We start from the raw sequence: 23,935 nt of genomic DNA on the forward strand, positions 1-23,935 counted from the left end.
CGAGACCTCAAGAAGCTTATACTTGAATCTTTAAAACCTAAGAATTTTTTTTTGTCTTTTCTTTCTGTTCATTTGGTTGTTAATCTTTTTAGCTTTGGAATGGCACTTTGCTGCTTAGACTAGAAGAGAGCTAGGATTCTTGGCTGCCAGGACCTGTTACTTTCACATTTGTATTTCTGTTATATAAAGGGTGTGTGTGTGTGATTTTGTCAATTCACTTGTGCTGGATTGTGCTTAATAGCTAAGAGTGAGAATACTTTTGGGTATGTGATTTTGGTATATCTCTTGTGGAGATAGTAATATTTTCCTGCAACAGTGGGTGGTATCCTTTTCTACTTTCTGCTTTCCTCTTTTCCCCAAACTCGTAAGAGTCCTGATGAACAGAGTGGAGAAACAAGCATTGTGCACCAGCATTCTCACCAGCCTCACCAGATCCTGAATCTTTTACTCACCTAAGAGAGGTGTCGGTCATCTATACCTATTCAGCCTTATCTCACAGCAAGAAGGAAGAAGAAAAAATTGGTTACAAAAATAATTATTCCTCTATGAACAAAGGTCTCATGCACATCCTCCTTGATTTATTTGGGCTTTCCAAAATAACTAAGGGACCATGTTGATCTGTTTATCTGACTTGGACAGGGGGCTTTTAGCTTTTAGTACAGCCTTCCAACTGCCAAAGTTGTTTTTCTCTGATAGACTTACTATTAGGATCAACTATCATTTTTCTGGCCATAATGCACTGAGCTATTAAATTCCTCAAAGTTCAAATATGTCTGTTTTTCTGTTTCACATGAACTGTCCAAGAAAAATGTAGACAGCTGTTTGATATAATTAAAAAAACATTGAATGAAGGTCAGAGATTTCAAGTAAGTCATTAACCTCTTAGAACCTCAGTTTATTCATCTCTAAAATGAGTGTGATGATAACTATCCTATTCTCTTAAGGCAGGGTAATGAATGTGAAAGTTGTAAATCCGTAATTTGCTATGCAAACAATAGGTGTTATTTGGTGACCTACACACAGCCAGCACTCACTTCTGTATAGCTTCTGTGTGGTACTTGAAATACAATACAGGCAGTCTTCATTTTTAGTTTTAGAACATTTTTAATGGATACATCAAAGGAATGCTGATGAGAGCAGAATATAATTGTTCAATGCCAAATCTCTGTATTTTTAACACCAACATTCTGTATTTTTAAGGTTAGTCACTCTTCCTAAGAAAATCAACATTTTATGAAGCCCATGCTTTGTGATAGCTTACAAATATTCTCAGAATTCTAGGACCTTTGCTCTTAGGCCACAGTTTTTGCCAAATTCAGGCTACAACTATGTTATGTGCTTTGTGGATTATAATCATTGATACAGTAAGATAAAGTAGTGCATACTAATGAGATTTGAAAGTTCTATCAACATTATTGTAGAAATAGAATGCGGCTTCTATTTCCTAATGATAATCATGCCCCGTTTTTTTCACCATCTTTTGTCTGCCTTTGTAATTCTTAATTCAACTTACCATTCTCTTTTCCTTCATAATTTAGGATGGTCTGTGACTGAACCAGATTTTATCTTCTTTTTTTTCTTAAGATTTTATTTATTTATTTGACAGAGATCTCAAGTAGGCAGAGAGGCAGACAGAGAGAGAGAGGAGGAAGCAGGCTCCCTGCTGAGCAGAGAGCCTGATGCGGGGCTCGATCCCATGACCCTGGGATCATGACCTGAGCTGAAGGCAGAGGCTTTAACCCATTGAGCCACCCAGGTGCCCCAGATTTTATTTTATCTTTTTCTTTTCTTTTAAGTATAATTTCTTTTTTTTTCTTTTTTTCCCCAGAGGATAGCTTTTCTTCAGCCTTAAAAACTCAGCTCCTTACATTGGCTTTGGCAGAGGTGATGGGGCAGCACCTGGAGGTCTAAATCATGGTTGAAGGTGTTTGGTTCTTCTGGGCTTCACAAAAATCATCCCTGACTACCTTGCTGTGAATGGCACAATTCCTGCAGTAATGTAGTTTCACTGACAGCTTGAGAAACATAAAGGTGTCAAAGACCCTTGCTTCAGAGATGTCCCGATGCTGCGTCCTCTACTGTGTTTCAGACAATGAATGTCTTAATGGCCTATTCCTCAGGTACACATCAGGCACAGTTAGTGCTATAAATAAGCTGCACATGGTTGGCAGCACTTTTCTTCATGATTATTGTTCCTTCTTTTCTTGGTCATATTGGAAGCAATCACCCAAGAGCTCCACTTTTTCTTATAAAAACATTTTTCCACTGTAGAGGTGTTGTTAGTGTTAGGATTCCTTCGAGATAGCTTCCTCTGCCCTCCTTCTAATAGCCCACTAGGATATTTAGGCTTCTAGAACCCACAACACACTGGTACTCTAGGTGAATTTATACATCTTATTCCCAAAAAGATTTCTCTCATAACTGGTCACCAGCCTAGAAGTAGATACTTCAAACTCCCTTTCACTACTTTTTTTTTTTTTTTTTTTTTTCTGAAAGCCTAGACAGAGTCTTCCAGAACTGGATTACCATCAAAATAGAGTCATACCCGATTCCATATTCCCATTCCAGATGCAGGAAAGGAGTAGGCTTCACTGTATCTCCTAGATTTATATGTACTGTCTTCTCTCTGCCTGTTGGAATGCACAAATACTGCAGAAATGAGTATGTGAGGACTTCTTTGTATGAAACCTAGATGTCTTGATGCATATCTGAGCTTTTACCTAAGGAAGGGAGATTGAGAAGAGGATTTGTAGTCAAAACCAACCACTTAACTTGGAAAATAGAAAAGGAAAAGAATTACCCATAATCCCACCACCCTGAAGCAATCTCAGTGAATATTTTGTTGTCTCACAGTCGAGTATTACTGACTTTCTGGTATGTGTTCTTTTTTTTTTTTTTTTTTTAAGATTTATTTATTTATTTGACAGAGAGAGATTACAAGTAGGCAGAGAGGCAGGCAGAGAGAGAGAGGAGGAAGCAGGCTCCCTGCTGAGCAGAGAGCCCGATGCGGGACTCGATCCCAGGACCCCGAGATCATGACCTGAGCCGAAGGCAGCGGCTCAACCCACTGAGCCACCCAGGCGCCCCTCTGGTATGTGTTCTTGTCATAGCTATGTTACATGCACCTTAGTGCACTTAGAAGTTTCTTTTTTAACATTTTATTTTATTCATTTGACAGAGGGAGAGAGATCACAAGAAGGTAGAGAGGCAGGCAGAAAGAGAGGGGGAAGCAGGCTCCCCACCAAGCAGAGAGCCTGCCTCGGGGCTCAGTCCCAGGACCCTGAGGTCATGAGCCGAGCGGAAGGCAGAAGCTTAACCCAATGAGCCACCCAGATGTCCCAGAAGTTTCTTCTTTCTTAAAAATGTAGTATTACCTCCCACCTGTGAAACTGACAAACTATATTTTCTCTTGCGGTTCTTTATAAGGCCATTGTATTCTTTTTATGGCCTTTTAGCTTGGTGGTAAATAGCATGTTTTGTCTTTAGACCTAATTTATTTTTTTTTTAAGATTTTATTTATTTATTTGACAGAGAGAGAGAGATCACAAATAGGCAGAGAGATAGACAGAGAGAGAGATGAGAAGAAGCAGGGTCCCTGCTGAGCAGAGAGCCCTATGCGGGACTCGATCCCAGGCCCCTGGGATCATGACCTGAGCCGAAGGTAGAGGCTTAACCCACTGAGCCACCCAGGCACCCCTTTAGACCTAATTTAAATGTCACTTGGTAGCTGTGTAATTTCCCACAAATCACTTAACCTCTTCTCTCAGTGTCAGGTTCCTCGTTTGTTAAATGGCAATAATAAAACCTGCAGCAAAGGCTATTGTGCAGATTAAATATAATAAAGTATTTAGTGCACTTAGCTCTTGGCTTGGCACATAGGAAGTAATCAATAAATGATAGTGGCAATGACATTTATAGTGGTTGTGATACAACCCTAGAATATTTATGAGATCCACTGATGCTACTGTTTATTATATAGATTACTCCTTTCTTCTAACATTACTTTAATTGCACAAGTAACCCACAATCCTGGCAATTAATTTTTCCTGCAGCAAAAGAAATTATTTTATTTCGTGAATCTCTAATTGAATTGTTCAAGTTCACCAGTACTGCCTGAGAAACAATATAGGTACTTCTCCAAGGCCTCAGGGCATGGGAGGTTAGCCACCGGCGTTTTCAGATCTAATTACCTTTCATTAAGTACCCCTGGTGGCAGGTGAACTTTTGCTTCTGGAGTTTTCTGACCTGAGGGTGATTTTCAGGCAGTAGTAAGAAGCAGAAGCCACCACCTCTACACTGGTTCTAAAGTAATTCTGAGCTCAATGGAGGCAGAGACCTCTTAGACTATGTGAGAAAATTGTAATTTGCTGGAGAGAACTTTCTCTTAAGTATTCTTAAGACATCATTTATAGTGTTCTGCAGGTATATCCTATGTGTTTGTAGCTTCTCCTGAATAATTTAAGGTGGTATTGTCTTGTGACTCACATGATTTCTCTCTCAGACTCAAAATTACAGTGTTTTAAATGTCTCTGGAATATACGCTCTCAGATCCATTGGTCCTTAGTAATTATGAGTATTTGACTAATGAGGAAAAGCTGTCTTTTTCCTCTTTGGAGTATCATTTGTGATTGAGACATTCTTCCAGGACAATAAAAATAATCTTATACTTTAGGGGCACTGAGTGGCTCAGTTAAGTGGCTGACTCTTAATTTTGGCTCAGGTTATGATCCTCAGGACCCTGGGGTTCATCTCATGTGGTTCTCCACACAGCAGGGAGTCTGCTTGAGGTTTCCTTCGGCCCCTACCCCCACTAACACTCTCTCTCTCTCTCAAATAAATAAATAAATCTTTAAAATATCCTTGTACTTTGTACAAAATAGAATTCTTCACATCTTACTTGATTTTTACAGCCATCTGAAAATGTGGGGGCCCTGCAGAGTTCAATATATATTTATTTGAATGAAAAAGCTGGTGAGTTTTTACCCTAAAGGAAAGTTACATGTTTTGTTTTTTCAGTAGGCTCCAGGCCCAGTATGGGGCTTAATCTCACAACCCCAAGATCAAGAGTTGCATGCTTTACTGACTAAGCGGGGCAAGTGCCCCATAGAGTTGCATGTATTTTATTTAAGGTTTTATGCATTAGTAGTAGATATTTTTAATCTTTTAATTTCCTCTTGTACCTTAACAAGTTATTTATCCTATAATCTGACAGCATTCATGTATCAGTTTCTCGGACTGATCTTAGCTCTAGTCAATGTCTGGTGTACCTTCTAGAATATACCATTAAGTTTACCCACATCTACCAGTTAACATATGATAGGATCCCCTTTTAATAGTTTTGGAAGACAGGCCTAGCAGTTGCCTATTAGATCATATTTTTATTTTATCGGGTTATGTTTTGGAGGATATGATTTGAATCACATTTTATCTGAACTATCAAACAACAATCTTGTTACAATAGGGTTCTACATTCTTCCTTTCATTAACTTGTCCTCAGCTTCTCACTAATTTGTTATTTTCTGTACATTCTCTCTGTCTTTAAGATTACTCTCTGTTTTGGGTTAAAGGAATATTTTCTTGGATATAAAAATGTATCATCAACCAAAACAAAAGAGTCATTCTCTGTTGATGTGTCTTCCTCCTTCCTCCTGATCTGAGGATGACGAGGCTGAAGTTTCCAGCTGGATCTGGCAGTCAGCATTTCTGGGATAAATTAAATGAGCACACTTGATTGAGGTGTAGCTGGACTGTATCACTGTCTTCCTATTATCCTGGGAGATCAAAGCAGAGCACAAAATGGGGCTTAGTCTTTAAAATATTTGAAACAGATGCTGGTTCTTTTTGGTGAAAATTCAGGTTTTAAGGCAAACCACTTGTTAGCAAGACTTCATTTCTTTTCATTGAAAGAATAGTCAACAGTGAACATATACCACTCTTTTCTTCCTCATTTTCAAGACTAGAAACACAAACTTTTTGCATGAGGAGGTATTTGGCAGACCTAGAAAGCACTTGAACTGTCTGGGTTCCTTTTCATATAAATATAAAATAAATTACTCAGATTTTGCTTTTGGCATTTGGGGTATTAAATGAAAACATCTTAAATGTTTAAGTTTTCATAGTCATTTTGTTGATGGATCACTATTTAAAATCTAGCATTCATATGGTTGTATCTTCTAGAAATTGAACCAGGATGTTTACCCTCGCTTCATGTTTTAACAAACCAAAACACCCATTCTCTAAAACCTTTATCATTGACATATGGGTCCTAAGTTCATATAGAATAATTCCATAAGTATGGTTTGAGATTTTTATTATTTGGTTAAAACAGACTGAAAATGAGAGAATTTACTCAAAAATACTTCTTGGGCGTCTACTCTCAATCCATATATACTGCGTTAGGTGTATGGATTTAAATACATCATTCGACACTATAAAACAAATAGTAAACTACATATTCTCCAACAGAAAAGTTATACAAGGTATAGTGGGAAAACCCAGGCCTCCACAAAGAGGCTCAAGGTTTCACAGAGAAAGTGACCCTTGAGCTGCCTTTTAAAGGAGCAGTTGGCTTTTGCCAAGCAGATGTAATTTTAGACAAGGACATAGACATATAAATAGCATAAAAAATTTGGTATACTCTTTTTTAATTTTTTTTTTAAGATTTCATTTATTCATTTGAGAGAGAGAGATAGACAGTGAGAGAGAACATGAGACGGGAGAAGGTCAGAGGGAGAAGCAGACCCCCCTGCTTACCAGGGAGCCTGATGCGGGTGTGATCCCGGGACTCCAGTACTATGACCTGAGCCAAAGGCAGTGGCTCAACCAACGGAGCCACCCAGGCACCCCCAAATTTGGTATATTCTTAATAGTTCATGATGAATAGTGCTTAAGATGTATTTTAATTATTTGTACATAACCTATTACTCCCAAATTTGGCAGCATAGAAAAACAATAAGCTTTTGTCATTTCCATGGTTTCTGTGGGTCAGGAATTCAGGAACCACTTAGCTGGGTGGTTCTTACTTAGCGTCTGTTATGGGTTACAGTCACGATGTCAGTTGGGACTGCAGTTATCCAAAAACTCGACTGAGAATGGAGCATCCAGTTTCAAGATGGTTCATCCACTGTCCATCTGGTTATTGGTAAGAACCTTCATTTCCTCGCCATATGGATCTAGCCACAAGGTGGCCAAGGTGGCCAGCTTCACCCAAAATAAATGATTCAGGAGAAGAGAACAAGGATGAAGCCACAAATGCCTTCTATAACCTAGAATCAAAAGTTATATATCATCACTCTTACCATATTCTGTTCCTTAGCAGCAAGTCACCAAGACCATCCCACATTTAATGGAACAGAGTATCTTGGGCTCTACTTTTTGAAGGGAGGCATGTCTTAGAATTCATGGACTTATTTTAAACATTACGGTGTGTCAAGGGGATAACAACAGGGGATAAGGGGATGACAAGCCATGAGGGTGATGCAGTCATCAGGTAGATCATGAAGACAGATGGACAAAATAGGGAGAATCCTGGAGACAAGGGCAGTTAAGATTAAGTTCTTATTTTGTCCTGGGGAGTGATGCTAAAGGCCTGAATGGATACAATTGCGGAATAGTTAGTAAACTGGGAATATGTTCATTATCAAGAAACATTGGTTCTTCTAAGAAATGTCCTAAATTGTTTCCAGTTTGGTTTAGAAAATAGAGAACACAGTCTGAAAGCCCAATTACAGTCCAGAAAGTTAGTGTGTTCAGAGAAACTATTTGGATAAACAGCAGTGAATAAAGCCTGCATGTTTTGTATTGTTCAAGATGAGAAGCATCAAGCTGTGACACACATGGCCATTAAGCTGAACTACATAGCTCCTAACCATATTTACAGGTCAGGTTACCTCTCTAGGCCTTGAGCTTTTCATTTAGAAAGTAGGGCAAGGAGAAGTGGAGTAGATGACCTACATGATCTCAAAAACTCCTCCCATCTCTTGTGTTCTGTACTGAAAATGCGTACCGGGTGCCATTTTGATCCAATTAGTGTTTAATTTTTGTTGACCTTGAGAATGTTTGACTCAATAAAAATATTTGACCTATTCGCCCATATTTAAATCAGAATAGACCAGTATCAGGGAATTTTCACTGAATATTTGCTGGAGCTGAAACTAAGTTAATTCCATTTAATTTCTTTTTTTCTTTCTTTCTTTTTTTAATTATTTATTTGAGAGAGAGAGCATATGCATGTGTGACCAAGGAAGGGGTAGAGGGAGAGGGAAAGAGAGAATCTCAAGCAGACCCTCCCCACTAAGCATGGAGCCCAAAGCAGGGCTCAATACCAGGACTCTGAGACCATGATCTGAGCCTCAATCAAGAGCTGGCCTCTTAACTGACTGAGCCACCCAGGTGCCCCCGGTTTAATTTCTTTATCAGTTTTCTACACATATAATTGAAAATACCTAAACTTCTTCAATATTCTTATTTTAGTGAATCATTTTAGTATCAGTTATTTTCCATATTTAAATTGTATAATGATTGGGGCACCTGAGTGACTCAGCTGGGTAAGTGTCTGGGTCATGATCTCCAGGTCCTGGAATCAAGCCTCATGTCAGGCTCCCACCTTAGCAGGGAGTCTGCTTCTCCCTCTCCCCCTGCTTGTGCTCTCTCTGTCTCCCTCTTTCAAATGAATAAATAAAATCTTTAGAAATAAATAAAAATAATAAATAAATTGTATAATGATTTTATTTATCATTCAGAGTTTTGCCCATATCAGATTTTACTAATTACAGTTTTCTGCAATGGAACTTTCTTTCTGTGTCTGTTGCCAAATTCAGTTATCTATTTTGCCAGTATTTTGTTTTGATATTGATGTCGATGCAAATAATATTCATTATGAATTGATTTTATCTGTCATTTTATTTTTTTGTCATGATAAGTGTATATTCTCTTTAATCCTCATCCTCTATTTCCCCCATCCCCCTACCCACCTCCTCTCTGGTAACCATCAGCATGTTCTTTGTTCTTTATAGTTAAAAGAGTCTGGTTTCTTTTTCTTCTCTTTTTTTTTTTTTTTACTTGTTTTATTTCTCAGATTCCATATATGAATGAAATCATACAGTGTTACCTTTCTCTGACTGATTTATTTTGCTTAGCATAAAACTGTCATGTCATTGCAAATGGCAAGAATTCATTCTTTTTTAGGCTGAGTAATATTCCATTGTGTGTACCACATCTTCTTTATCCACTTATCCATCCATTCATCCATTTATCCATTCATCCATCAATGGACACTTGGGCTGCTTCCATAGTTTGGCCATTATAAGTAACACTGCAAGAAACATAGGAGTGCCTATAGAGTTATTAACTGAATTTTTTTAATGGTAATTATTATTTATGTCTTAACTAGTCTGTGAGAAGATTATAAGAATTAACTAATATTACAGTTACCCCATTGTCTGGAATTGATCTATTGTAGGGATTGGCACATTTTTTGTGAAGGTTCATATGGTAAATATTTTGTACTTTATGAACCCTGTGCTCTGTCACCACTATTCAGCTCTGCTGCTGCAGTGTGAAAGCAACCGTAGGCAATGTGTAAATAAACGAGTATAACTGTGACCTAATATAACTTTATTTATGGGTCCTGAAATTTGATTTTTATATAATTTCTACATGTCACCAAAGGTTCTTCTTTTCTCTTTTTTCAACCATTTGAAAATGTAAAAACCATTCTTAGATGTTAGATTATAGAAAACAGGCAGTGGTATTAAATTTGGTCCACTGAATGTAATTTACCAACCTCGAGTCTATTGCTTATCCAGTTCTTCGTTGTTCTCATCGCTTCCCATGCTGTTATCTTACCATCCACAGTTGTTGGTGGAGCTAAGGGCAAATGATAGGGTTACAGTGTCCTCAGGGTCAGAATGTCAGCTAAAGTTATCAAGAATAATTTGTATTTTACATGGATTCGGACGCATTTTATAGATGATAAAACAGAGTCTTGAAAATAATAATTGTTAATAATTACTGAAGGAGCTTACTATCTGGTAGACACATAGATTATTACAACTCCATAAAATGTACTGTCCCCAAAGTAACTTGTCCTAGGTCTCATAGCGAGAATGTTGCAGAGCCTGGAATTAAACCAGTCTCCAGAGCCTATGCCTCTTAACAACATGGTATTGCTCTCTAGTTCTTCACTTCCTCACAAGAGTCATCAATACAGAGCAAATATTTTGGAGCAGGTAATATAAGATACAAATCTGTCTCCGGTGAGGGCAGGCTCTGGGTAAAAAAGCCTTTCTTCACCAGTCCTTGAAACTACTGGATGCCCAGTAGTTAATATGATTACCAGCCAAGGGCCTACATGCTTATGGCTACATGTTTATGGGTGTAGTACTATACGACGTGAGATGCCACAGCAGCTTTTGCCAGAGAAATACTCAAGTCAATAAGATTCTTAACTAAGATCCTAAGATACAGAGGACCACCAACATTACTTTTATTCTGTAGTTAACTAGCAAAAACTTACATGAGTGAAGTAACTAATATGAGGAAGGTAAAGCAGGCAGCCAGGTAAACAACTGTGCTTTCCTAGAAGGTACAAGTTGTAATTGCTCCAAGAGACACAGGGATGTAGGAGTTCCAGCTCAGAGGATCCCAGCCCCTGCTGATCAAACCTCATAGTGCATTGCCGGGGGGAGGGGGGTGTTAAGTAACACATGAACCTGATGCTTTATTCTCATGCACAGAAAAGTATGATTGTTTAGATGAGCCTGTTAAATGAAATCAAGGAATGCTAAGAACCTCCCAGTACCATAAAATGTATGATACTGAACTCACAAGATAGTCTGAGACACAAATGTCAGCCTTAGGATGGCTTTGCAGTATTCTTTGTTTTTGTTTTTTAAGATTTTATTTATTTATTTGACGAAAGATTCCACAAGTGGGCAGATGACGGGCAGAGGGAAAGGGAGAGAAGCAGGCTCTCCGCTGAACAGGGAGCCTGATGTGGGGCTCGGCCCCAGGACCTTGGGGTCATGATCTGAGCCAAAAGCAGCCGCTTAACCAACTGAGTCACCCAGGTGCCCCAGCTTTGCAGTATTCTTTGAAATGGAATATCTGGGAAATGATGTGTGGATGGTTTATTAAATAGACAAATACAGAAGTACACCAAACCAAATGAGATCTTACTGCTAAGATGAAGATGGCAGAGACTTTGCTTCCTGTGGATGATCTGAAGCTTCTGATTTCTTGCCAGCAGTAACATCTCATATATATAAGATTACAGCTGCTAAAGCCTAAAAGCAATAGAGTATGAAGAGTTCCCCCTAACTGTATTTGAGCAGATTGCTTAAAACATGGAGAGAGCTATTCCTCCTTTTAGTTGCTTTGAAAGTCTGTGGCACTGAAAGTGTGCTCCCTGGAAAGAAACCAAGGAAGAGCACTAATGACATGAACAGATTAACACATCGAAGCAAAGGTGTATTTTGCATTCTCTTTTTGCTTTTCCTCTACGTGATCTTTAGAGTTGGAGTGGCTACTTCACTTTTCCATCCCATTTCCTATTTTCTAAACACCTGTAATGTGTTAGGGATCTGATTTTATCAGGAACACAGTCTCTAACCTTCGTAGTTCCTCACTAAACTGTTACAGAATTTGGATGTGGGTCCATTTATATGGTAGCTCTTTCATGAGGATGAAAAGCTGGGGCTAGAGCCCGGTAGATAAAACAAATTTGAAGATTCTGCACAAACATAACTTCTTCCCCCCACTGTCAAGTCACTAGGAGCCTTCCTGCTCTGGTGTGTCACATAGCTTCACCTGCTTCAGTCTAGATAGACTCCCATTTCCAGGTCCTCGGAGCTTTCTCCCTTGGTCTGCTGGCATTCCATTTTTTCACTTGCTAGCACTCGAACATTTTTCTCCCCAGATCTGTCAGCACTATCAGAACGCTTGTGTTGCTCTTTCTGACCACTCTGTTCCTCACATTCTGGTGGGACTGCTGCACTCTGCCATTGAACTTCACAGTTCTTCAGTCAGCACTTAATGAGCCCTGTGTTGCATCAGAGGGAATCAGGGCACATGGATCCTTCTTCCAAAAATTGGGGGATGGATATATGTATGTATGTGTGTGTGTGTGTGTACGCGCGCGCACACACGCACACACACATATACATACAGAAAACTTGGCTTGCCCCACGTTACTTAATCCTGAAATCTCCTGGCTGTTACCTTACAACACATAACATCAGCCACATCTTGTAGGATTTCTGGTACTTCTATGCTGAGCCTATTTTGTCATAGTAATGTTTTTATCCTCAAATAATAATAAAGCTTTGTTAAAGCATTAGCTACTAGTCATAATGAAATGGTGATATCTGTCAGAGTTTGTGTTTTGCTAAGAAATTTTAACTTTCAGAGAGTGAGGAGGGGGGAGATTAATTCAGTGACTGTATGGGAGGTTTTATTCTCAAATAAAGAAAATGAGTAGAGAAAACCGTCTTGCTAATTTTTGTTTTTCCCCAGTGGTTTTTTTTTTTTTCCACCCAAATCCTGGATTGCTCCCAAGGTAAAAGTCGTAATGTCTGGAAATCGTTAATCCGTGGGATTTGTTCATGGTGTATAAAATTTTCAGAAAGAATTTGCTCCTTAAATATGATTTCCTGATTGACTATGGCAGACATAAATCCAGGAAGGACAGCTCTGTCGGAACAGCCAAGAGCCCTCCCACATTTTTTGGTGTGTGTGTATGGAGTGGAAATAAAGATTCTCCATGTGGGTAGGTCAGGAGGAGAGAGAGGTAAAGGGGAAAGGAGAGAACAGGGATGCTGCAGGGGTGGAAGGAGGGGCCGCACATCCTAATCTCTTGGAATTCGCTGCAAGCTCACTAGGATCCTAGCTTTATTTCAATTTATAATAATGAGAGACAGAAGTTAAGCGATCACCCTTTGTGCCTGTTGTGGTACTGGTTCTGAAGCGCACCCATCCTCCTAGTTGGCCGAGTTCGAAGCTGTGCTCAAGCTGAAAATAATGGCTAAGGGCCATTTTACACAGGTCTTTTCTTGCATTTTGCCCTTGTCACCCCCCTGTCACTGCAGGCACATATATGTGCCCTCTCATGCACACCAGATCACGTGTCTCCACCCTGTCATTTTGTTTCCTGGTTATTTCTGACTTTAACATTAAGAGATCAGATTTCTGTACATAATTAGTCTTTCTCTAAATAGTGCAAATACTTCACTTCTGATATTTATACACAGCTGCAGATCCATTTATATTTTCCTGCATTTCAAGTGAGAAGTAGACTCTCCTTCTCTCCCACCTGCCCCCTCCTAGGCCATGTTCTTGTTAAGCACTGTTTAATGAAGAGCCATATCTTCCAAAGGCTTCAGACACAGAATGAGCCCCTCAGTGGTCCCAGTCTATCAGTGAGCATTCTGCAGTGAACTTCTAAATACCTGCATGGTCCCCTTGTGTTTGCTTTGACACTAGAGTTGAAATAATAATGTGACTAGTGGCAAACTATCCCATTCTACCCCTCCCAACTCTTAGATTTACACAGACACACCACGCACGTGCACCTTTAACCTGACCTTGAAATAAGCTAATGACAGAACAGACTCCTCCGAAGACTGGCCTCTGTTTGGGAGCCCTTATAGAGGTAAACTATCCAATCTTGTAATTGCTAGATAATCATACTTGGCTCTTCTCTGTATTCCTGTAGACTGTGAGAAGGAGCCAGTGGATGTGTTCCCTGTAGTGTAGATTCATATCCTTTGTTATGTCGTTCCTTATTTATTGACATATATCAAGGTCGGAAGGTTCCTTTTGTTTGACCTGGACACCTCTACTTGGCCTTCTCTTCCACTTCTGGTGCAATTGGTACATTGCATTAGAAAGAGAAGAAAATGAGATGTTATGACAGATTGTTACCGTGGTTTGCCCTGCAAGCAACAAGCATGTTGCTGTTTTCCAGATCCATCTGTCTAGCAGACATGTAATAATGCCAAGAAGTGTTGTTGTGCTTGACTGCAACAAACAATTATAGCAAGGGTACTTGAGGCACCAGACCTCAAAGGATCAGAATGGAACGTGAGTTAAAATTTCAGCACTCAGATATGTGCACAGGCATGCGAGGAGTTGAAGCCGCCATTTTTGCCTGTGGCCAACTGTCTAACTAGTTTGCAGCATCAGCATTCATTTGGCTCACCTGCTCAAAGAATGTGAGCCTCTTCTTCTGCCTCATTATTCTCCCCCATACCTAGGATTTTTTCCACATAATTTCTCATTCTTAAGTGTGTAGCTGTGAAACTTAACTGTAGAATGGGGAAGTCATTCATCTGTTTGTGCACTTTTAGGTGCACACACAAATATTTAAGCCCTGCATTGTTCACTGAAATACAGTAAATGATTTGTTGTGGCCAAGAACTGAACTGAAGGTGGATGCTTTCCCATCCTTACTAGCTCTTAAGAGCAAGGAGGAATTTTGGAACACACACCTGCTCTTAGCATTTCTTAATCTAAGATCTTAAGATCTTTTTTTCTTAAGATCTTATTTATTTATTTGACAGGAGCTGTGGGGAAGGGAAAAGCAGGCTCCCCACTGAGCAGGGAGCCTTGATGTGGGCATCCATTCTAGGACTCTGGGATCATGACCTGAACCAAAGGCACACACTTATCCGACTAAACCTATCCAGGCTCCCCAACTGGATGGCTTTCTTAATTATTCTAATTATTGAACTCTCTCATCTGACTACATTTTCTGGGAGCCTAAAATATGTGTCCTCTTAATGGGTTAGATTATAGTAGCTTCTGTCCTCATAATAGCATTCTCTCCACTTAATGTCCATTTATCTGTACTTCTTCATCTGTACATACTTGTCTGCCCCCTTAATAGTAAATGACCATATTTTTATGTATCTTACAAGTTTCCAAATATTGAAGTAGGTACTTGAAATACCTACAGACTTAACATCCTCCGTAAGCATATAAATAAAGGGGCTCAGCAGATTTCTTCCCTCACTAGTGGGCAGTCCCCCAATACTCTACTATATTTGAGTAACATTTATTATACTGCATAAAATAAAATAGGTCTTAACAAAATGGAGAAAAAAATAGGCAAAATGTAGTTAGCAGTTCTATGGTTCAGATTTCGGGATTCATTTTATTCTGTACCATTTCCTATCTCCTTATGACTTCGAGTACAGAATTTTTTTTCTCCGTCTAGATCAACAAGTAAGGGATGTTTTGTTTTGTCTTGCCGAAATGGTAATATATGCTTAAAGAAAAATTGACAACAGACTTCTGAGCTGTAAGACTAAGAGGAAATGGCCACATGTTATTTTAAAAAATTACTCCCACTTTTGTTTGTACTTCAAAACCCGTAGTCTTTTTTGGCTTTCATAGACACATTTAAACTTTAACAAACCATAAAGCCCTTTAAATCTGAAACCTTTGAAGAGAGTTTTTACTTTAAGAACCAGATATTTCTATTTGTGGTAAGATTTCTGATGAACATTTATTCATCTCAGTTATCCAGTAGTCCCTGGACCTGAACTGCTAATGATAACCAAGTATTTACTATTCCTCTACTTTACCCAGTGTTAAAGAAAAAAATATTATCCATTCACTTTTTAAAACAGTAAGACAGACTTCATTCAGGACCATTGTGATAGGTATAGGGGTCACTGCAGGGGAGTTTTTCAGTGGGGAGAAAGATTGTGCTTAACAGTCTTTGAATACAACAAGGAAAAGTGGAAATTATAGCCAAGGAGCAGGGTAGGGGTCAGTAGGTGGAGGCTTACTAAGAGGAGACTTTAGGGAGAAGGGCGCATTTTGGCTCAACCTACCTAACAGGATCCTCGCTAAAGGCAGGCCAGAGTGATCAGATATCACCTGGAGAATGGTGGAGGGTGAGAATCCTGGTCAGACATTGAGGGTAATCAAGTATCAAGGATGAGAGATTCTTGATAAACCAATTTAGCAGGATTCTTGCTAGAGCTGGACAATGTAGAGATGAACTCATATTTGAGATACTTAGTAAATATGTATAACATGAGTTATAGTAATAGTATAGTATAGTATAATACTCTAAATAATATAGTAATAGTCTGAATTATTTTGCTTTTGTTGTGATTTTTATTTTTGGTTTGGAAGATAAATGTAAGACAGCCATATTCTATACAATATGGGGAGTCAAAGAGATCTACATGAAAAGCACTTACGAAGTGAGGGTCAGGATTTGGAGCCCTTGTTTCTTGTCTTTAACTTTAGGTTATCTCTTAATTTTTCCTGAAATTTTGGAAGTCTATTGACTTACCCTAAAAGAAAGGCAGCTATGCTGTTACAGAATTGTTCTTCAGTAAGTGACTAGTCCTCTAAGCACAAACTCAGTCTAAAGCTGTTAAAATTTTCCAGATTCTCAATTTTAACAATAAGGTATGGTTTTTGATGGAGGTTATGTAGATATATCTTATAAACTGTTCTGAATTTTTTACTTTTTTATAAGCTATTATGAGGGTACAGACATGCTAAGCATATTTCTGTCCAGTGTGTCTCTTGCAGGAGAAGTATCAAATGAGGGCCATTCTCAAATTTATGTATTTGATTCTATTTCATAAGGTTAAAAATGGGTAAGGACTGTAACACCAAAAATATTTAGGGAGTCCACTAATTGTCCACTTGGGCTTCAAATGAGAAGGCTGATTAAGAAGTTGGATCTCAAGGGTGGCTGGGTGGCTCAGTTGGTTAAGCATCTGCTCTTGATTTTGGCTCAGGTCATAAGATCAAGCCCTGTGTCAGGCTCCTCTGTCCCTCTCCTTCTGCCCCTTCCTGCCTCTCAAAAAAAAAAAAGAAGAAGAAGAAGAAGAAGGAGAAGAAGAAGGAGAAGGAGAAGAAGGAGAAGGAAGAAGAAGGAAGGAAGGAAGGAAGGAAGGAAGGAAGGAAGGAAGGAAGGAAGGAAGGAAAGAGGTTGGATCTCAAAGACCATTGAGAATTAAAAACTTGAATTTTATGACCTTATGTATGAAAACTAAGTTAAGCTAAGTTTCAAATTAAGGCAAAGAGGTTTATTTAGCAATATAAGTGTTTACCTGAAGTAAACTTCAAAAGTAAACTTAATGCAATTTATGCATTTTTATTCTTATGTACATTCAACATAAGGGAACACATTAGTTCCACTATTTCATGATTTTTTTTAAAATGTAGACCAGAACCACACCTTATTCTTAATATTCTCATCAGCTAAAACCAGACATGGCATGGCACAAAGACATTCACTAAAGGTTTGTTAAGGGGTAACTTTTTAGTTTCAATATATGTCATTTGATATGCAACATCTAATCAATGAAGCAAAAGTATTATGAGGATTACTGTATTTTTCAGACAACTCTATTCTTTTACCAAGTTGCTGCATGTAAGTGAGAACATAACACAGAGCTCTAAACCTTTGTAAAGAGACTTAACACTATCCTTCATCTTTCTGATCCTGAGATATGTTATGGTCAAGAAGATAAACTTAGTTATTGGGGGGGGGGGAAGACTTTGAGATTAGACTGATGTATTTCATTTTCTTGTTTCCTTTTTTACTTTTCAGAGTTAGTTATCTGCTGGGACCTCTGGACAAGAATGCAATTAAGAGAGTAATGTCTCTAGAAAGATAATGTTAGTTGTTCTGCGACTTTCTTGATGTACCTGCATTGGGGGATAGAAGTATAATGGTGACCCAGTGAACAATCAGAACTACCACCAGCATTTATGCTGTTAATATATGGACAGTTGAACCTGCCTCTGAAGGCTTCAGCAGCAAATAGAAAGAACAAAAAGGTTTTGTAGCCAATTAAATAAAGGCAGTGCACTAACCACCGAAAAATCATAGTAAATTTAAAATTGTTTACAAGGAACACAGTAAATGATCAATAAACCTTAGCTTTTTAAAAAATGGCATATTTCAAACAACAAAATATTAATTACCCCAAAAGCAAATACCTTAGGTTCCAAATAATACTCAGTACCTACCCATTCAGTCTTTATGAAGATAAAGCATTCCTTTCAAAATGAGTTCCTAGAATGTGTTACAACCAACTAACCCATATTTAGAGTAAATGTCTGACACAGAAACAATAGAACAGGAAGAGAAAAGCAGGCTATGGAATGGACTAGTTAGGAGTCTTTCACTCTGCACAATCCATCCTCGTATTGAAGAGTCAAATGGTCTGAGAAAGTATGTTCAGATACCATAGATAAATGGGTCGCAGAAATGGAATACTGTGGAATTTTCAGCTAAAATCTACATTGAACCTGAATACAGGTTCCTGTATACAGATTCCTGAATACAGGAGCAACTCATCTGTCTTCCAAAAGACCTTTTCCCATCTAATCTTACTTAAGTGGAAAGGAGGTTAAAATAAACACCTCAGAAGATCACTGTCCTCTGTCACCGTATGTCATCAAACACTGGCCTGTGAAGTCAGTTTGAGAACCTAGTACATAAGCAAATAAATCCTTACACGACACAACAAAGCTATCAGTACTTCAACCAAAAATCTCTCATCCCTTTTTACAATTTAAGTACTTTTCCTTAACTATTTGATAAATATGGGATTGGGAGAACATTGCCATTTGTCATTATATTTGATACAAACAGAAGTTGTCATACAAGTTCATTTTTTAACTTCTTTTTGCCAGAAAAGGTATATAACGATTGTTCTGCATAGCTATAGAACTCATGTAGCCAGACCACATTTCTCATAGTTTTTGGTAGGACTTCTGCCAGTGGGCTGACGTTGTGTGTGGACAGAGACATAACTTAGGGATCCTATAAGGCATCCTCATTCTACTTGGCAAGTGTCCCCGTTCCCTCTTGAGATTATGCAGTGGCAGTTCTACCTTGTGGGAAATGCAGTTTCTTTTCTAAGTGGCCTGCCCAAGTCGGATAGAGAGGAAAAGAAAGAGATAAGGGCATTTCCCACATGACTGACATGGTTAAATATGTCCCAAAGAGGCCAAAGTAATTTTTTTTTTTTTTTTTTTTTTTTTTAGTGGATAGATTTGGGAACTGTGCTATTTGGGCTGTTTCCTATTATTTCACATAGTAAACTCCATGGGTTTTGTTTTGTTTTTTTAAAGCAATACCCTTTGACATGGAAAGAAAGGACAGACATCTGGGCTATTACATGGAATGAATCTTTGTCCTGGAAAAAATGTCGAATTCCATCATTTTTTTAACTTTTCAATTTGGACTTTGAAAAATTCTGGAATGCAAAAGACTCTTACATTTTTAAAATCAGTTAGCACTTCAGCATGAAATGCATTTAAATTAACTTGAAATTTATCTTTGATTAAGAACAAAGACCTAAAACATAAATTTTTTCATCTGAAGTCATATAGTGGTGAGGTAGTATCTTTCTAAATTCCATTTACCCATAAGAAATTTGACTTCTCCATTACTGCCATTTATCACATTGTCCCCTTCCTCTGTAGTCATATTTGTCATACTTTTTTATGCCAGTTTGCCTATTCAAACAAACATTAATTACCTAAGATACCAGCTTTTTCAGCCTTGCAGTCCAGATGTGATAACAACTATAGATACACACACAGAGAATGGGAATAAGTGTAAATCCCAAAAGTGAACCCCCTCCCTAATTTGTTTTCAGTGTGTCAGTGAAAGAAGACAAGGCCAATCTAAAAAAAAGAAAAAAGAAATAGGGGCTGCATTGCTTGGAGGCCTCAGGGATGTGGTACGTGGTAACAGAACCATGACTAGGGAGTTTAGTTACTAAGGTGCAAAGTGTGCATTCATTTAAAGGAATACTGCTTTTAAAGATTATGCTTTAGAATTCTTTATAAAATTTTCTGCAGTGGGTATGCATTTATGATCAGAAATAAAATACAATTCTTTTTGAGAGATAGGTGATGTTTGTGGAAAATTACCCAACTTCACCACTCTCCAAATCCTTTGCTTTCTTGACACAATTCCTTCTTGGGCTCCTACATGGTTCAGTTGGTTAAGCATCAGCCCTTGGCTTGGATCCTGATTCCAGGGTCCTGGGATGGAGTCCTGCATCAGGCTCCGTGTGTGCCTCTCACTCTGCCTCTCTCCCTCTCCCTCTCTCTCTTTCTCTCTCTCATGAGTAAATAAAATCTTAAAAAAGAAAAAGAAAGAAACAATCCCTTCTGTGACTGGCAGTGTTCATATGTCTATCATAGGTAGGAAATGCTAATGAAGAACTGGTACCATGAGCCTGCTGCTAGGGCTCTCGTATAGAGCCCAAGAACCTTCCACATCAGCCCCTAAATGTTAAACCTTATCCTTGAAGAATTGTGTATATGAGTTTAAAAAATAAAATAATGCTGAGTTGATCTACTTTCTCTGGTTTGTATAGCCAGGCCTCAATTTCTATAATGTGTAATACTAGATAGGCCTAAACTCTGAACTCTCATCTTTTCGTAAGCTAAAGATTATTTTAGCCATTCAGCTCTCTTAATTACTTCATGGAAATAACATAAAAAAACAGGAAATGTGATTTATTTATAAAGCAATCATTGAAAACCATGTTTTCTAGGAATACATGATATTTGAGTAGTACTCATAATATTGAATAGATTAACAGTATATCAAGCAAATATAAAGTGTGATACTATCAAAAGCTAAATTATAAAAGTTTATAAAAAGGCATGGAGGAAATCAATGTTGTAAATAGTAGTCTTGTTGGAACACTTATAGCCTATTTTATTATTTATTTTACACTTTTTCCCCATATTTTTCAGAGTCAAATATGTATTGATTTCATAATAAAAAATTTAAAACTTTGTTCATTTAAATACTCTGAAAGAGAAACAAAGGAAAGCAGCAGGAGCCAGCCTCTTAGGAGGCCAGGGAGAAATCAGTGTCACTTTTGAGAGTAATACCAGTCCTCGTTTCTGTAAATGAAGATTACTGAGCTCCTTATTCATTAGGTGGGTCAGAGGTGTCCTGTGCATGGAAAATGCCAGCCTAGTGAAATGCAACAGGTGCACTGTAAGCCCTGGGAACATTTTGAGAATTGCCAGCATTTTGGTGGGGCTTTGCAGCTCTCACAGCTGCTGTGTGTCAAGCAGGTGCTGCTCTAACACTTTAGCATTCTGAGATGTGAGATCCAGCCCAGCTCTTCCCAAGCACACCAGCCTTTGACCAACTACCTAATCAGAATGTTGTCATAAGGGCCGTCAGATGAATTTCTGGGCAGAAGCCATCTGTCATTTAATGTGTTTCCAAAGGGAGCAAAGAGATAGTTAATCATCCAGGGTGAAGGAAATACAAAAAAATAAAAAATAATAACATAGGACTGTTTTTCAAGAAAAACATCAAACCAGTCTTACAACTGAGAGAATTTCAAAGTCCTTGGCTGTGAGTCAGGTGTTTGGTGTTATATAAGGATTTATCAATCACTGTTTAGAAGGAATATCGGATAGCTCTGTGAAATGAATGAGGGGAGCTTAAGCCAGGTTGAGGCAGATTTAGTAATAAGTTCACTCATCACATCTCATGGCCAAGAAAAACATGCGCCTTCTCCAGAGACAGAATTTTTCTTCCATTCCAGGAAGAGAAGGAACATATGAAGTATATGTTGTCCAGGCTTTCAGTGAGCAAATTTCACTAGCAGTTTTTTGTAACCACTCATAAATAAATGGGAAGAGAAATCGTGAGGTAACTGGAGTCTTTCTGTATCAGGAATGTCATCTTTGTAAAAACAAGTTAGTCCTGTGTTTAATCCCCTGCCTAAATATGGAACTCTGTTGATAGACTAAGTCGACATTCCCTACCTGTCTCCAGAAACAGTTGGGTGTGACAGTGTAAATGTGCAAGTGTGTGGAACAGTATCTTTTATAATCCTGAAGATTTCAGTGGTGCTTAGAGGAGCTTTAGTCTTTGGTCAGCTTCCTTTGACTTGGGAGGCATGAAGATATTTGAACTTCTTGTTTCAGAATGACCTTGACTTTCCTCATTTTTTTCACTTCAGATCATCCAGCCCCTCTTAGAACTTGACCAAAATAGAAGCAAATTAAAGTTGTATATTGGACACCTGACAGCCCTCTGCCATGACCGAGACCCCCTGATCCTTCGTGGACTCACTCCACCAGCTTCCTATAATTTGGACGATGACCAGGCAGCTTGGGAGAATGAGCTGCAGAAGATGACCCAGGAACAGGTAAGCCCTCACCTCACTTGAACTTTGACAAGACCTTGTTAAAATTCAGCTGCTAGGGGCACCTGGGTGACTCAGTTGTTAGGCGTCTGCCTTCAGCTCGGGTCATGGTCCCGGGGTCCTGGGATTGAGCTGCACATCGGGCTGCCTGCTTCTCCCTCTCCCTCTGCCTACTGCTCCCCCTACTTAGCTCATTCTCTCTGTGTCAAATAAACAAATAAAATCTTAAAAAAAAAAAAAATTCAGCTGCTACTTAGGTTGGTGCAATTAGAGCCCCTTGAGAAGTTCAGTGTTCAGATTCAAGATTCTTAGCAATGGGCAGTTCTTCAACAGATATAAGAATTACCGTTTGCAAGAAGTACCCTCAGTGTGACTTACTCAAGTATCAGAAAGGGCTGATTAGAAAGGTGAGGGTTGGAGTGCCTGGGTGGCTTAGTTGGTTAAGGTCCAACTCTTGGTTTCTGCTCAGATCGTGATCTCAGGGTCTTGAGATGGAGCCCAAGTTGGGCTCCATGCTCAGCACAGAATCTGCTTGAGATTCTTTCTCTCTCCTTCTGTCCCTTCTGTGCTCATTGTCTCTCTCTCTCTCTCTCTAAAATAAATAAATCTTTGAGGGAAAAAAAAAAAGGAGAGGGTTAAAGGTAGTCTGTTAATATGCTATACTTTATTTCATAAAAGTGATGACCACTAATAATTACGGCCACTGAAGGAAAATCTGAGCTAAGGATACTTTGATAAAGGATTTTTTTCAAGATTTTTTTATTATTCATTTGAAAGAAAGAGAGGTAGACCACAAGACCCTTGGGGAGGGTCAGAGGGACACAGAGAAGCAGGCTCCCCACTGAGCGGGGAGCCAGACCTGGGGTGGGGGGATCAATCCCAGGATTCAGGGATCATCAGCTGAGCTGAAGGCAGATGCTTAACTCACTGAGCCACCCAGTTGCCCGCGGATAAAGGAGTCTTGACAAGTCAGTAGCAAGTATTTTCAGTTGTCTATAAGGAACAGTGGGTCACAACAGACTAAGTTTTTAAGTGAAAGAGCCATTAGATGAATTAATTTAGGTGCTCTGCATGCTACATTTTCTACATACTATTGCCTGTAAAAATCCAGTGATTTTTGTTGTTGTTGTTCGATAAAGAAAGGCTAGTCTGGAGATAAAAACTGAGGATAAAAGAAATAGATAGGGGCGTTTGGTGGCTCAGTCAGTTGAGCGACCAACTCTTGATTTCAGCTCAGGTCATGATCCTGAAATCCTGGGATCGAGCCCCAAGTTGGGTCCCTGCTCAGTGGGGAGTCTGCTTCTCTCTCTCCCATTGCCCCTTTTCCCCGATTCATGCTTGCAAGTGTGCTCTCTCTCTCTCAAGTAAATAAAATCTTAAGAAAAAAGGGATAAAAATTGATGAGAATAGCAATAAAGAGCAGACATGGAGAGTGAAGGAAAGAAAACTAAATAAACAGAAAAAGAGAACAGTTTTAAAACATTAGCTCTGAGCTCCTTTAGTTGCTCTTCACAGAGGGGTTGATGATATCCCTAACTAGGCTACGATCATACCAACAGAGAGACTTAATTGCACTCATGCTGTAAATTTACTAAAATTCTCCAGAATTTTGAAGGTATATGCTATTTTCCAGCTAAATCCTTGCGATTTGTTAAACAGTCTTTGTTTACTCATAGTGTGTGAAGAAAAATTATGTTAAATACAGACACTTCCATGGTATAATATTAAAGTCAACCCACAGATCAAGAAATACAGATTAG

The 23,935-nt window shown here is 38.8% G+C and overlaps 1 protein-coding gene across 17 annotated transcripts in view; it reads left to right on the forward strand.

Moving 5' to 3' along the window:
* Positions 1-23,935, forward strand: part of ERC1 (ELKS/RAB6-interacting/CAST family member 1) — a 550,222-nt gene that overhangs the window by 482,826 nt on the left and 43,461 nt on the right. For 14 of the 17 annotated variants that reach the window (XR_014313630.1, XR_014313634.1, XM_082738040.1 and 11 more), the window contains one exon: positions 21,990-22,178. Coding sequence is in view for 12 of the 17 variants with exons in the window: in XM_082738040.1 (XP_082594166.1) it covers positions 21,990-22,178 (189 nt within the window). In the remaining 5 variants the exon portion in view is untranslated. Of the gene's footprint in view, positions 1-21,989; positions 22,179-23,935 lie in introns of those variants that run through there. The other 3 variants (XM_082738036.1, XM_082738037.1, XM_082738039.1) reach the window with 1 other exon arrangement.

The sequence above is a fragment of the Mustela nivalis genome (assembly GCF_964662115.1).
Source record: "Mustela nivalis genome assembly, chromosome: 7".
NCBI lineage: Eukaryota > Metazoa > Chordata > Mammalia > Carnivora > Mustelidae > Mustela > Mustela nivalis.